General features: G+C 32.0%; 1 protein-coding gene, 1 long non-coding RNA gene and 1 pseudogene across 2 annotated transcripts; all 3 read left to right on the forward strand.

Moving 5' to 3' along the window:
• Positions 1-393: 393 nt before the first annotated feature.
• Positions 394-2,187, forward strand: LOC107874895 (serine/threonine-protein kinase ZRK1). The gene has a single exon (XM_016721602.2). The coding sequence runs from the start codon at positions 889-891 to the stop codon at positions 1,987-1,989; it is 1,101 nt and encodes a 366-aa protein (XP_016577088.2). The 5' UTR covers positions 394-888; the 3' UTR covers positions 1,990-2,187.
• A 360-nt stretch (positions 2,188-2,547) lies between these two features.
• LOC107874061 lies at positions 2,548-4,010 on the forward strand (annotated as a pseudogene).
• A 7,300-nt stretch (positions 4,011-11,310) lies between these two features.
• LOC124899749 lies at positions 11,311-12,129 on the forward strand. The gene is made up of 3 exons (XR_007057285.1): positions 11,311-11,383; positions 11,542-11,607; positions 11,993-12,129. It is a non-coding gene; the product is annotated as an uncharacterized LOC124899749 (long non-coding RNA).
• Positions 12,130-15,610: the final 3,481 nt, after the last annotated feature.

Below are 15,610 nucleotides of genomic sequence, written 5' to 3' on the forward strand. Positions count from 1 at the left end.
TCCCAACAACACTTATATATTCACATGACTCAAAAAATTTACATTACTCAAAAATGTTTTTCACTGTGCTTTGCTTTAATTTTTCACTATTTGAAATAAAAAATAATAAAGTCCGATTTTTTTTCATTTTCAATTCGTTGAATATATTGTTATTTTCATATGCATAGAGGAAGACTTACTTATGTTATCTTTGTTAATTGCATATTTCATTTTGTTATCGATGTAACTTGTTTCACGAGGTTGAATAAGTTTGTCGTTCTGTTACATTTCTATTAATTGTAGTATCTTAAGATTGTCCTAACAAAATACTGAAAAGTATCTTCTATATTTGTTAATTAATAGTTGCTTAAATTTAGTGATCGTAATATTATAGTATTCGATATTGATATTATTTGTTATACTTAAATTAGTTCTTACAAATTATTGAGTTGCTAAAGGCACCGATATACTAGTTAACAGATAGTAGTATTTTCTAAAAAATATTTTTTCACTCATCAATCGAACACTAGAAAATATTTTTCTAAAAAATATTCTCTACTCACCAACCAAACACCATAAAATATTTTTCGAAAAATATTTTTCATTCACCAACCAAACATGAAAAAATAAATAGAAAACTAAGTTATTTTTCAGAAAAATATTTTTCAAAAAAATATTTTTCATGGAAAATATTTTTCAAAAAAATATTTTTCATGGAAAATATTTTGGATCGTACCAAACACACCCCAAATGCTCACAACTTGTCAAAAGTTCAAAAAAGCAGCAGGAGCCAGGAAGCTCACAACTCCCTTATCCACTCACTCCCACTAGTAACTTATTGGATCTAAACCAACTAATAAACATAAGATATTTCAAGTGTTAGTGAGAAAAGATACTTCAATATTAGCAATGCAGTTCATCAAGGGACTCACAAGGAAGAAACAATCATCATCCTCTGCCTCTGCAGAAACGCGGAAGAAAGAGCATGATTATTATTTAGAGAATGGAAGTGCAGTACTAGAGGAGCTTCTTGCTTTATGCGATGGAAATTGCCGAATTCCCATCCGTTACTTCACTGCCACTGATATAGAAAGAGCAATAAAGCACTCTGAAAACAAATTGTATATCGCCGATGGGCATATGGTTACGGGATCATTGGACAAACGCCTCGTTTTCATTAGGACTTTCCCTGGATATTTTAGAAACCATTTTAATAATATTTTCCGAGATATAGCAATTACTGCTCAGATGAGTCATCTCAAGAATGTGTTGAGACTTGTCGGTTGCTGTATCGAATTTGAAGAACCAGTTATGGTGTATGAATATGTTGAGGCAACAAGTCTTTATGCTTTACTTTTTGAAAAGGATAATCATGATGATGAAACTAGAAAATCATTATTATCTTGGGGAAGTAGATTACGGATTGCCCACAAGGTCGCTTCGGCAGTCGTTTTTCTACACACTGAATTTACTACACCCATCATCCACAGAGATCTGAAGCCATCAAATGTGATTGTAGATCAGAACAGCGGTGTTGCAAAACTATTGAACTTCTCATTATCCGTATCATTACCCCAGGGAAAATTGGAAGTAGTAAAAGATGTCGTTTGTGGAACGTATGGGTATGTAGCTCCAGAATATTCGGAGTGGTGTATGATTACTCAAAAAATAGACGTCTATAGCTTCGGAGTTATTCTCCTACAGCTACTAACTAGACGGAATATGACTACTCTACATTTAAAGGATCGGGATATGTACTACATAGTGGATCCTTCAGATTCAGATTTTAAGATGCTAAACATTGAAGAGATTCATGTAATGGACATAGCAGATCCGGCCATTTTGGAAGAACATGGCATTAAAATTCGACAACAATTGGAGGACTGCTGGGATCTTGTTAAGAAATGCACGGCTTATAAGGGAGAAGAGAGACCATACATGATTGAAGTTGCAAAGGAATTAAGCCGAATTCACCACTGCTTCCGTGCCCTCACTCTTTGCCGGAATTAGTTACATAAGATGGCCAAAGAAAAAAATAAAGTGCACAAGAAGTAAGCTCGGCTTTTTTTGTAGTAGTTTCAATTTTCAAAAAAAGGTCAGTTTGTTTGTACGGTCATATTGTGTTGGATTAAAAGAGATCAGCACATAATAGGAGTTTTATTATTTTTTCCTTGGTTAACTAAATAGACAAATACTCGTTTCATTTTACTTGATTCTAACGCTCCTCATTCCGTAATATTCCGTCCAATTTACCTACCACCAATATTTTATTTTTGTTTTTGGAAAAGTGAAAGGCTGACATTAGATAGAACTTGATTAACAATGACAATGAAAGTGCATGGAAATTCAGAAGAGAGTCCAATCAATCTCCACCATATTCAATTTGCTGTCATGTCATGTGGAATTCAATGTAAATATTAAGACCAGCAGGAAACTTCCAAATTAGCATCAACTCATCAAGACTAGAGAACACGATAGATATCGAGTGTCGCAGAGAAACGATAACTTCAAAATTAGCACAAGCTATTGGTAAGAAAAAGTGCCTTTCTTGAGGGGACTCGCAACTAAAATCTTTTTCCCTTTGCCTATACAGAAAGGAAGAAGAAAGAGCAGGATTGTTATTTAAAGAATGGAAGTTCAATACTAGAGGAGCCTCTTGCTCTATGCGATGGAAATTGCTGACTTCCCGTCCGTTACTTCACCACCACAGAGATAGAAAGGACAATAAAGGACTCTAGAAACAAATTTAAGCTCTCCGAATGGTATATGGTTACGGGATCACTGGACAAACGCCTTGTTTTAGTCAGGTTTAATGAACGTCACTTCACTGTGCAATTACTGCTCAGATGAGCCATCTCAAGAATGCGCTGAGACTAGTCGGTATCTGTCTAGAATTTGAATCACCAGTTATGGTGTATGAATATGTTGAAGGTATAGCTCTTAGCGATCTACTTTACAGAGAGGGTAATCATGAGGATCAAACTAGAAAAACATTATTATCTTGGGAAATAGATTACAGATTGCCAATGAGGTCATTTCTGCAGTCGTTTTTCGTTATACCGAATTTACTACATCCATCATCCATAGAAACATAAAGCCTGACAAAGTGATGATAGATCAGAGCAGTGGCGGTGCCAAAATAGTGGACTTCTCACTGTCAATATCATTGCCTCTAGGAAAATTAGAGGTAGAATATGTTGTTTGTGGAAAATTTTGTTATATAGATCCAGAATATGTCATCTCACTGTTACTCAAAAGGTAGACGTTTATAGCTTTGGAATTCTTCTCTTTGAGCTATTAACTGGAAAGGAAGTGCGAGAGATTATGAAATCCAATATTAGAGAGGGTAATGTTATGGATAAAATGTATTCTGCAATTTCAGAAGAGACAACAGATTTGGAAGAACCCGCTAAATTTAATGTTGAAGAGGACAATGTTATGAATAGAGTAAATTCAATTTTAATGAAAGACTAGAGTCTGAAGAAGATTCCACATTCAATACTGAAGAGGGTAATGTTATGGATAGAGTGGATTTTGCCATTCAGGAAGAGATAATAGATTTTAAAAATCTTCTAACCAACATCGTCCATCGTTATATCAAAGTGGGTAATGTAGTGGATATGGTGGATCCTACCACTTTAGAAGAACACGGAATTGAGATTCAACAACAATTGGAAGATTTCTTAGATACTCTGAAGAGATGCACATCATCAAAGGGAGAAGATAGACAATACATGATTCATGTCGCAAAGGAATTACGCCGAATTGAGAAGTGTTTCCGTGCCCTTACTCTTGGTCAGAACTAAATTCAAGTGCACTTCACCAATGTTTCACTTTGAAAACTGGAAAAAAAGAACAAGAAGAAGAGAAGAAGAGAAGAAGAGAAGAAGAGAAGAAGAGAAGAAGTTCACCTGTATATATATTTGGTTCCAATTTCAAGTAAATTTAGCTTGTTTATACGGTCATATTTATGTTGAACAAATATGAGATTTGCAGACATTGAAGTTGCCAATTTGATCTTTCTGTTGTTCTATTTGGACTGATTTCTCCTTCATTTTCCAGTTTGCAGGAAATAAAAGTGAGACCATATTAATTATATTTACCATGAATTTAAGAAAAAAAATCAGACTATGCCATTTCATGTCATTTATCCTTTGTCTTTACCATTAAGCCAGGTCCATGTAATTATAATTGGCCATTTTGTAAATGGGTACAAAACACCCCATCTATATCAAGTTATTCAAATTTAATGCGGAATAACCAAGTTAAATCAATATAAGTACTAGAGCAGAAAAACAAGTGCACATAAATGTTGGAGAACAATAATAAAATAATACCAATATTATTCAACTATTAATAAAATATTATAATAATAATATTAGCAATACAATAACATAACATTATATAATAATATTACTACTTCAGTGATAATATTATAATTAATATGGCAATATAACAGTAATCTAACTACTTCTTAACATGTTAATAATATATTCATTATACTTGAGTCGTGCTAGGCACTGTCCTAAGAAACTATTTCAGTAGTATGAAATGTTTTTTCAGGATTAAACAAGCACTTCCCTGATCAATTAGAGGATATTCTGAGTTAAATAAATCTTCCCTAATTAATTAGAGGATACAAGAATCAACAAAATTATTAATACAAATATTAGCAAGTTAAATCATAGGTTTAAATAAGAGAAAACTAAAGAGGAAATTTAGAATGTTAAGGATTGAGGGAGTATTTATAGGTAAGACTTAACTTCTCAAGTACACCTCTTGATGGCTTCTAAAGTAAGTCTTCTCAATTATCTCTCTTAATGGCTTCAAAAGTAAGTTTTCTCAAGTATATCTCCAGATGACTTCCAAAGTATATCTCGTAGTGACTTTCAAAGTAAGCCTTTAAGTGGCTTCTAAAATACATTTAAAGACATAACTTTTTTCAATATACTTCAAATGTAAATTATTTTGAAATAATTAAATAATTTTCCTACAATCCCCACATTATTTTAAAATAATTTTAAAAAAAAGAATTTTAACTTATTGGATTTGCATAGACAAAATGCAGTGGGTTTGGTGTCTTCTGGATTAGGAACCAAACTTATACCAATAAAATTTAACTTACAGAATTATCGGAGAAATATAATATTTCTATGAACTGAATAATTCTTATTGTAAGCTAGAGATTTTATTAATCGCATTTTGACTGTAATTTTGTTGTTCAATGTAATTTTGCGCCAATAGGCCATGCTCGTGCCTAGTATTCATAAGAGATCTAGAGACTAAGGCCAAAAGTCTCATAAGAACAACCTCATTCCACTTCTCATATAGATGAATTCATCAAGTGTACACTGCTTTAAATACACCATCTATAAGGACTATGAATTCATTAATAGTTAATAATTCATCTCTCCATTTTAGTATCAGTTCAAGCACTCTCAATAAGTCTGCGGTGTCAATATCGACTTGTTATTACCCATATGAACCTATTTCATAGAATCTCTAATCATATAGGTTGAGTTACCATCTCCATTGAAAATTATATTGGCCTTAACCCTATCTCTTTTGATGTTTGAAGAATTAATTTTCTTCCCACGAGTTTAGTCAGTGAATCGGCCGAATTCAATTATGACTTCAAATAATCAATAAAAATTATTTCATTTCTCAGCAGCTGCTTAACAACATCATGCCTCAACTTCATATGTCTACTCTTACAACTATAAGATTTAATTTTTCGCAATAGCAATTGCGGCTTGACAATTACAGTGTATATATACATGAGGCATCAGATCATCCTTTTTTAAAGAGATATTAGACAACAAATTATCCTTTTTCAAAGGGATATTAGGTAACAAATCATCATTTTTCAAAGGGATATTAGGCAACAAATCATTCTTTTTCAAAGGAATATTAGGCAACAGATCGTCCCTTTTCAAAGGGATATTTGCTAAGAAATTTCTTAACCATTCAACCTCATTACCAACTAACTCCAGAGCTACAATTTCTGATTCCATAGTTGAGCTAGCAATAATTATCCGCTTAGCTGATCTCCATGATACTGCACCACCACTAAGGGTGAACACATAACCACTAGTAGATTTTGTCTCATCTGAATCAGAGATTCAATTTTCATCACAATATCTTTCTAAGGTTGAAGGAAATCCACTATATGAGATACCATAATTTACGGTTCCTCTCAAATATTTCATCAGTCACATTTGTACAGACCAATGCTCATTATTAGGATTATGAGTATATCTACTCAGTCTACACACAACATAGGCTATATCAAGCCTAGTAAAATTCATTAAATGCATTAGACTTCCAATAACCTGTGCGTACTTAGACTGAGCAACTGGCTCACTATTATTCCTTTTTAATTTAGAATTAGCATCATAAGGAGTGGCTACAGTAGTTATCTTCCAACATTCAAACTTCTTAAGAAGTCTTTCCACTTAATGTTCTTGTGACAAAATTATACCATCTTCACTCCTTATAACTTTAATTCCCAAGATTACATTCACTTCACCCAGATCTTACATATCAAAGTTAGTAGACAAAAATAGCTTGGTATGTTCTATAATATCTAAACATGTACCAAATTTAAGTATGCCATCAACATATAAATAAATTATCACATAATTATGTCTACCACTTTTTTAAAAACACATTTATCCACCTCAACAGAAGAAAAGCCGTCTTTTATTAAGACTTGATCAAATTTCTCATGCCACTATTTAGGAGCTTGTTTAAGGCCATAAAGAGATTTACTTAATTTACAAACTTTATTTTCTTGTCCAAAAATTATACATCCTTCGGGTTAAACCATATAAATTTTTCTTCTAAATCGCCATTTAAGAAAACCGTTTTTACATCCATTTGATGGATAAACAACTTATGAATTGATGCTAAGGCAATTAAAATTCGATAGAAGAAATTCTTGTCACTGGTGCAAATATATCAAAGTAATCAATATTTTATTTTTGAGAAAATCCTTTATCTACTAATCGAGTTTCATATTTATCTAAAGATCCATTCGAATTAAGTTTTATTTTGAAACAACCAATCGATTTTGCATCAGGAGGTAAAATCAATTAAAACCCATGTATTATTTTTCATAATTGAATCAAGTTCAATTTTTATTGTCTCTTTCCAAAATTTAGCATCAGAAGAAGATATAGCTTCAAAATAATTTGATGGTTCATTATCAACAAGAAAAATTTTAAATCATTTCCATAAGAAAAATATTCTTTTCTAGGCCTTTTACTCCTTCTCAGTTCCTCAATATTAGAGGTACATTCATTTTCTCTTTCAAAAGGTGCATGTGAGATTTTACCACATAGTGAAAAAATATGTTCAAAGAATTCAACATTCTTTGTCTCAGTTATAGTATTAATATCAAGTACATCACTTTTCAAGACAAGAAATCTGTATGCAGCACTATGTTCAGCATATCCAATAAGCATGCAATCAACAGTTTTAGAACCTATTTTTCTCTTTTTAGGTTCAGGAAAACGAACTTTAGCAAGGCAACTCCACACTTTTAAATATTTCAAATTAGGTTTATAACCTTTCCACAATTCATAAGGAGTTTTGCCAGTTCTTTTATGAGGAATTCTATTCCGTAAATGACACGCAGATAAAATAACTTCACCCAACAAATTATCAGGTGCATTAAAGCTAATTAACATAAAATTCATCATTTCTTTCAATGTCCTATTTTTTTCTTCAGCTACACCATTAGACTCAGGAGAATAAGTGTAACACCCCGCATTTTCAAACTTATCTTTGAACCATCGTTCTTACGTGTATAAGTTATAATCCAAATAATTCCCATGTGAATATAAATTTCATGATCTTTATCCTCGTGTTTGATGTGATTTTGAGGTGAAAAATATTCATAGCAATGACCACTACAAAAAACGGGGTTAATTGCGGGGTTATTTTTGAAGGGGTTATTTTAATCTCCGTAAAATTATATGAATCGCGGGGGCTAAAAACTTGCAGCTAAAATTTATGAATTTGCGGAGGTTTTTTTAAGGGGGTTATTTTAACCCCGTAAAATTATATGAATTGCGGGGGTTAAAAACTTGCCGCTAAAATTTATAAATTTGTGGGGGGTTTTAACCCCCGATATTCGTCGAATATATTTGCGGGGGTTTAAAACCCCCTCTATCCATCACAATTTTTAATTATTTTTATTTTTTTATATTTTTACAAAAAGCGACGGATAGTGTCACTTTTGTTACAAATAAATAAAAATTAACTTTATAAAAATGACGTTGTTCGTCGATATTTGCTATTTTTAATTTACTATTTTAATTAAATAATTTTTATATTTTAAAAATTAAATGTATTCAATTATATATTGAATACATTGATATCATACGATCGATTGATCAAGGTAATAATATATTGTTCAAGTCTTGGAAACAGTCTCTGGCAGAAATATATGGTAAGGCTGCGTACGATACACCCTTGTGGTGGGGCGCTTCTCCGGACACCGTACATAGGGGTAGATTTAGTGTACCGGGCTGCCCTTATATATATATATATATATATATATATATATATATATATATAATATCTCTCATGTAGTGAATCTATATATCCAAATATTTTGAATAACATGTTAACATCGTATGATCGAGGTATGAATACACTATTGAAGTTATAATAATGAAGCTAATTAACCAATAATTCATTGGATTAATACGTTGTATTACTATACATATAATACCATATTCAAAATTAATTAATCAAAAATTATTTGTAGTATACGAAATGCATTGACATTATTATGCGATTGACATCATTAATTTTATTTACATAATTTATTTATAATTAATTTAAAAATAATAATTTTATTTATTTTTAATATTAATTTATGTAGTTTCTATATTTATTAAATATCAACCTAATTCAATTCAATTTTCCTAATTTATTTAAATTCTAGCCATTTATACTCAATTTATGTCAATTGAGTTTAATTTGACTCAATTAAAATCCCCAATTCAATCTTTTTAATCCAATTTCTAATCCCAATTTAACTCATCTCCTCAATTCTAATCTTAACCGTTCATCATATTTGATCAGCGGTTAATATTAAATCAATTTTAACTATTTGTTTTCTTGAAATTAGGCAACTTATTACTATTTTTCTTGAACCAGGGGTCTGTTGAAAACAACCTATTTTCCTTAATGGTAAGGTTGGCGCACACTATACCCTCTACAAACCCCAATTTATGGGACTAAATCGAGTTAGTAATTGTATTCATTTTCTCGAAATCTCATAAATAAAACAATCAAAAAATGTCACCTTCATTGATTATTATTATTATTATTGTTGTTGTTGTTGTTGACACTCAATTTTGATCTCCCGATGTTCTCTTAGGCTGTTATTTTATCAAAATTATTTAATTTTAGATATTAATATTTTTTATACATTATTCTTGTACTATATAAATAACGACGTGTCACATTCATGATTTTTAAATATATACAAATTATTTTATTTCTTACTATTATTTTTATAATTTATTAATTCAAATATAACATTTTACAGCATTTTATTAATATTTACTAAATCATTTTTTCTTCATAAATATGCACTCACAATTTACAAATATATTATCTATTATTATTATTATTATCAATAATTTTTATTATAATTTTTCGTGACATTAAATTATTTTAGGGACATCTTGTTATTATTATTATTTTATTTATTAAATTTATTAAACTAACAATCATTTTTATTTAATTTTCCTTTCTTGTGTTTAATCTTTAGTCAATTTTTATTTTAATTGATATCAATTTTAGTCAATTCTGACATCAATTTTGTCCATAAATTAAATCATAACTTTTAACTCTTTTTCAATATTACTCTATCAGATTTTATCTCATCCATTGATAAAAAATGATCCAATGACTGAGATCAAATCCCTATGCCATTCCTTTTTAAGCAAAATCAACAAACCCTAATTCTATTTTTCCAAAACAAAGCCGCATCTACCTTCTCTATCTTCTTTTCCTTCTCTCTAAAACCAAACCAATGCCAAGTACTAGCCGTCTCGCCGGCCTCCACCGCCCCTTCTCTCTCTCCCCCTCTTTCTCTTTCCCTTTTCTTTCTTTTCGTCCATCGCTCAGCTGGAAAATCCCATTGCCGTCTCCCCCTTTTCTCCATTCCTACTTCCAGCCGGCGCCAACAGTCGCAATCCCAACAAAAAATCCAACCGGAGCCCCGTCGACGCTCATTTCCAGACAAACAACCATCACTGACTGGCGAATGATCCTCCCAGTGAAGCTGAACTTGTGCCAGCCGTCGCTGACCGACGAAACTCGCCCCGAATTAATGACTTGAACTCAAAATTGGTGATGGTATAAACATTGATCTCTCTTTATTTCTTTGAATTTAATAACTATTAGCTTCCTTCCTTTGTTCCTTCTAATAATTTTAGAATTACACTTTATTTTTCTTTTTAATTTAATTTTCTTGATTCCTTTGTTCCTTTTAACTGCAAAATCAACAATTTGAGTTTCACTTTTAGTGGTGTAGTGCAGTATTTATCCATATTTTATAAAGCAATTTATTAGTGGAATTGTGTTTTTCATCCATTTTCTCAGGTGGGTTTGATTTTCTTGAAGGTTTTTATTAGATTTAATTGATTAGTATAGTAGTTTAACTGCAAAATCATCAAAGTTGGGTTCACTTTTATTGGTGATACTATAATAATTTATATAGATTTATTAGTGGAATTGTATTTTTCATACGTTTTATTAGGTGGGTTTTGGTTTTCTTGAAGTTTTTGTTAGATTTAGTTGAGTAGTGTAGTACTTTAACCAATGCATTCTATAGCAATTTATGAGTGGAATTGAGTTTTTTCAACCATTTTGCCAGGTGGGTTTTGATTTTCTTCGAGTTTTTTGTTAGATTTAATTGCTTAGTATATTAGTTTAACTGCAAAATCATCAAGTTGGGTTCACTTTTAGAGGTGTTGTTTAATAATTTTGTATAGATTTATGAGTGTTCTATTTCATGTTTCATTACGACCTTGGTGTACTATTCTATATCTTGAGCCGGGGGTCTGATGGAAACAGCCTCTCTACTTCTTCCAAGGTAGTGGTATGGTACATTTTACCCTCCCCAGACCTCACTTTGTGGGAATTAACTAGGACTGTTGTTGTTGTTGTTAATTTAATTTTTTTATATTATGCAATATCCGCTTAGAATTGCACTTTATTTTGTATATTTCTTTGAATGATTTTTACTGCTTCTTTTGCTTCAATTTTCAAAAGTCTAGTCTTAACTTGGTTTGGATTGATGCATCAGGCTTTTAAATGGAAACAAGCTTCATGGATCAATCCCTACATCACTTGTCAACCTACAATCACTTTCTTACTTGTGAGTGGTTTAATGTTAATAATTTACTATCTTTTGGCTATCTGTTGGATTAAGAGAATAAGATAATGGAGAAAACCTTCTATTGAATAGAGTAATAAGTATAATTTTCTTTTGTAGACTGCAATTTTCTAATTACCAAATAATGTGTGTTTATACAGAGATCTTTTTGCCAACTCCTTGAGTGGAAACTTGCCACCATTTCAGATGAAGTCTTTACAATACATGTAATTATTGCTACTTTATTAAAACAATTAATAATTTGTTATCATGGAGTTGTTTCCCTAAGTTTGTTACAACATACAAATATATAACCGTGCAAATCTTGAGGTCTATTAGAAAAATAGGAAAAAAAAAACATCAAGGAGTAGGCTTTGAGGTGTGAATATTCAAGATCTTTAAATAGATCTTGGTTGTATATTCTTTAGTAGATTACAAGCAAATCTCTTCAGGAAATTCTTTGTAATCTGTAATTTGATTAGTTACTTGACATTGTGAATTTGTGAGACCTATTTATATTTATCATGATGTTTTTTAGTTGTACACAGATATAAATGTAATAAGGATTGAAGGTTTATCTGATTGATTTTTATACTTTGCATTTTTATGTAGCCAAGTGATGCGGCTAGTGGACGCATTTCGCCCATGGATGCAAGGAGACCACGTGATGATAGTGATCCTAATGATAGTCGTTGATTTGGTTGCAAATTGTCTTGAATATTCAATTAGATGATGTAATTGTGTGGTTGAAGCGAATCTTAGAATAGGTTTTGTGTTTAAATTTGATTTTGGAATTTGAAGATACTAGTTAATGTTAAAAAATTGGAGTTAGAAATGTTAATGTTAAAAATTTAATTTTGAAGTTCAATGTTCAATGTATTTTTGAAATGCTTGTGAATTACAATGTTTAATTAGTCATGTTGTGTGTTAATGATATATGAATCAAATAAATATTAGATTGTAGGTTATGCTAAAGGAATAATTAAATTTGAGATAAAATTAGAATTTATAATTTGTTATTGAAAATTGATCGGTTTCACTAATTTTTTTTTAAAATAAATAAATTGCGGAGGTTTTAAACTGCCACAATTTTGAAATAAAAATTAATTATAAAAAAATAAATTCAGAGTAACGAAGGTCACGACCGCCGCAAAATAACCCCTGCAAATTAATTATGGGGGTCGAAAAAAAACTGCCGCAAATTATTTGTGAGGGCTCGTATTCCGGGGGTTTTGAAAACCGCCGCAATTAAACCCCCGCAAATCTTGACATTAACCCCCGCAATTTGATCAATTTTTTGTAGTGGACTTAGAACAAAGTTGAGCTAAGATCATTTGATTCATCCAAATTTAATATTCAATTCTATAAGAGTCTACTTTAAATGTGTATAACTTTTAAAATACGTGAAATTTTTCATCTCAAGACCCACCAAATTGTATATATTTTAATCATCTTTTTAACGAACCAATTTCATCAAAATCTGATACCCGAGCAAAAAGTTACAACTATTTTTGTGAGAGACAGTAAGCCGAGGCGATATCTCGCGCCGCCCGGGTTACAACATCGCTCTAGATGGGGCGCTGTGGGATCTACTCCCTTGGGATAAAGAGGGAGGCGCCTTGTCCATTCCCCAGCTATTTTAAACTCCTTAAGGGTCAAGGAGCACTTTGATCCTTTCCACTCAACCCCAAATGTCCAATGGACGATTTATAACACCCCAAAGGGCATTATTTGTCCACTTATCATCATCAAAACTCACGCAAACCCTCCCTTTTTCTCACCATGAATAAAGTTCAACTTTTATCTCAAAAACACAAGGATTTAAGTTTAGAATTCAATATTTCTACAAGAATCCAAAAGTTAAAGCTTCCTAGTTCAATAAACCTTCAAGAATTATCAAGAATAGAGATTCTTTCACAAGTTCATCATTCAAGTTCCACGATTCAAGATTTCTTCACAATTCAAGAAACTTAAGGTATGTGGGAGTTCATCCATGGGTCCTCTTTCACCCATGGAGCCCAAAACTCAAATTTCAAGTTTAAAGTCATAATCTTTATTTGTTCCCATGAATTTTACTTATAAATTTTCATGAATCTCAAACTTATATCACGTTTCCATGAAATTGTTGGTGATATTAAACCTTACATGTTTGAATGGTATTGTTTGCTAAATTTGAATCCTAATTGATGATTTTAGAGATGAAATCATGCTATTACTACTATTTTTAACTATTCCTATGCTTAGCCTAAACCATGAATTACAAGTGTTTGATGAAATGCCTACAAGAATGATTTTGAACAAAGACTTACATATTATGTCCTTAGAGTTTTATTTCAATTCCATGGTAGATCCTATATTCATAATTTTTAGCAATATTCCCATGTTTTAAATTCATGCTTTCCACATGTTTGATGAAATTCCCATATGATGTTCAATAAATTTCAAGATAAATTCCCAAGTTATGAATTTTGTCTTATAACTTATTGTTTCCTCATATTAAGACATTCATATGGTCAAGCTAAGATCTTTACATGTTTTGAAGAAACGCCCATGTTCTATTTCAAGCGAATTTCATGTGATTCCCTAATCTATAATTTTTAATTGTGTCATAATGCTATGCTCCCATGTTTAAGATATTCCCATGTACAAGTTCATAATCCCCATGTGTCTGAGGAACTGCCCCAAGTTAAAGTATTAATCCCCATGTGGTGATGAAATGCCCAAGTGGTGGATTTCTTTAAATAATGCTTTCTTATTATGGTTTCGAAGCTTTAGCATGTCCCTATTGTTATTTCTATCGAGTCCTAGGGGTTATGATACCCAAAATTTAGTTGTTTACTTAGTTTTCAGTAGTTATAGAAGGGTCCCCATCATATCATGAACGGTAGTATTCGGTCAGTTAACATGGTCAGCACGAGTCCAGTCAAACTTAGCCCAGTTTAGTGATCAGTGTCAGTTTAGTTGGGAGTAGGATTCAACACCAAGCGAACCCAGGTATGGGGCATTCCTGCTAGCATAGGGTTTGACCCTTAGTAGCAATCCCTGAGTTACAGAACTACGTAGCCATCATAGGTTTAATATGTCTTCTTGCCAGCTTAGGGTTAACACATCTCTCATGAATTTCCTGCCAGTATACGGTTACTCCTTAGTCCTGCGGGACACCAGTTGCGTGGATCCACACAAAATGTGTTATTACCCATGGCACGGTACTGACACCTTCCAACTAGGGTTACATGGACCCTAATTAGCTTAGATTGGGGCATGTCAGTGTAAAATCCCACAAAATCCTTAGCTTAATTCAGTCCTTTAAGCTTGTTAAGGGGGTCCCAAACTTAGAATATTTTAGCTAAGTATTCAGTCTTAGTGTCATTCTAGCCTTCGAAAGTCGGCAATTTTATTTCATGGCCTTTACTTTCATTATTGGTGGATATTTAGGTTGATTCATGATCAGGAATGTTCGTAGATATTTTTGGATAAGTTTTGAATTTTTCAGACTTTGTTTGAAGCTCCTTCAAAATCCTAAAATAGTGGATCAACGCGATCTTGGAACGCAGCGTCGACTATCGCGTTGATAAATATTTTTCCCAACTTCCAGTGTCAATTTATAGTGAGTCAATGCAGACTCGACGTGACGTATTGGCTATCGCATCGATGTCAATGACGTGGTGTGTCGCTCTGCGTGTCGATGGTGCAGTTTTTAGTCATTAAAAGACCTCATCCTTGGGGATATTTGGGTCTTTTCCCCTCAACCTTCAGCCCCCAAAACACAAAATTTATCACCTTAGAGAGCAAATAAACTCATTTTTTCCTCAAAATTGCTTAAGAACAAAACCCTAGAAGATTCAATTTCAAATCAAGAACTCAAGATTCCACCATCAACTTTTAGAAATTCCTTAACCAAGGTATGTGAAGTGTTCATCGAAGGGTCCCTTCCACCCTTGGAGTCCAAGAAATCTTTTTAAACTTCAAGTATGATTGATTTCATGATTTCCATTTTGGGTTTGATAATATCCATGTTTAAAATATCTAATTGGGTTTCAAATTCACGTTTTATGATAAGTTTCATATGTGGTTAATTGATTTATACGTGTTATTATGTGAAATCATGCTGAAGCCTTCAAATTGTGAGTTTGGTATTTGAAATTATGTGCTTACATGTTGTTAGTACTAGGTGCATATTTTATACCTTTCAAGTGATTGATGAATTAAGCATGTGAGTTGAATAGTGAA

This window comes from Capsicum annuum, chromosome 6 (assembly GCF_002878395.1).
Source record: "Capsicum annuum cultivar UCD-10X-F1 chromosome 6, UCD10Xv1.1, whole genome shotgun sequence".
NCBI lineage: Eukaryota > Viridiplantae > Streptophyta > Magnoliopsida > Solanales > Solanaceae > Capsicum > Capsicum annuum.

Excerpts from the sequence above, each read along its gene's own strand:
- LOC107874895 (XM_016721602.2), top strand. The coding sequence starts at position 889 with ATGCAGTTCATCAAGGGACTCACAAGGAAGAAACAATCATCATCCTCT.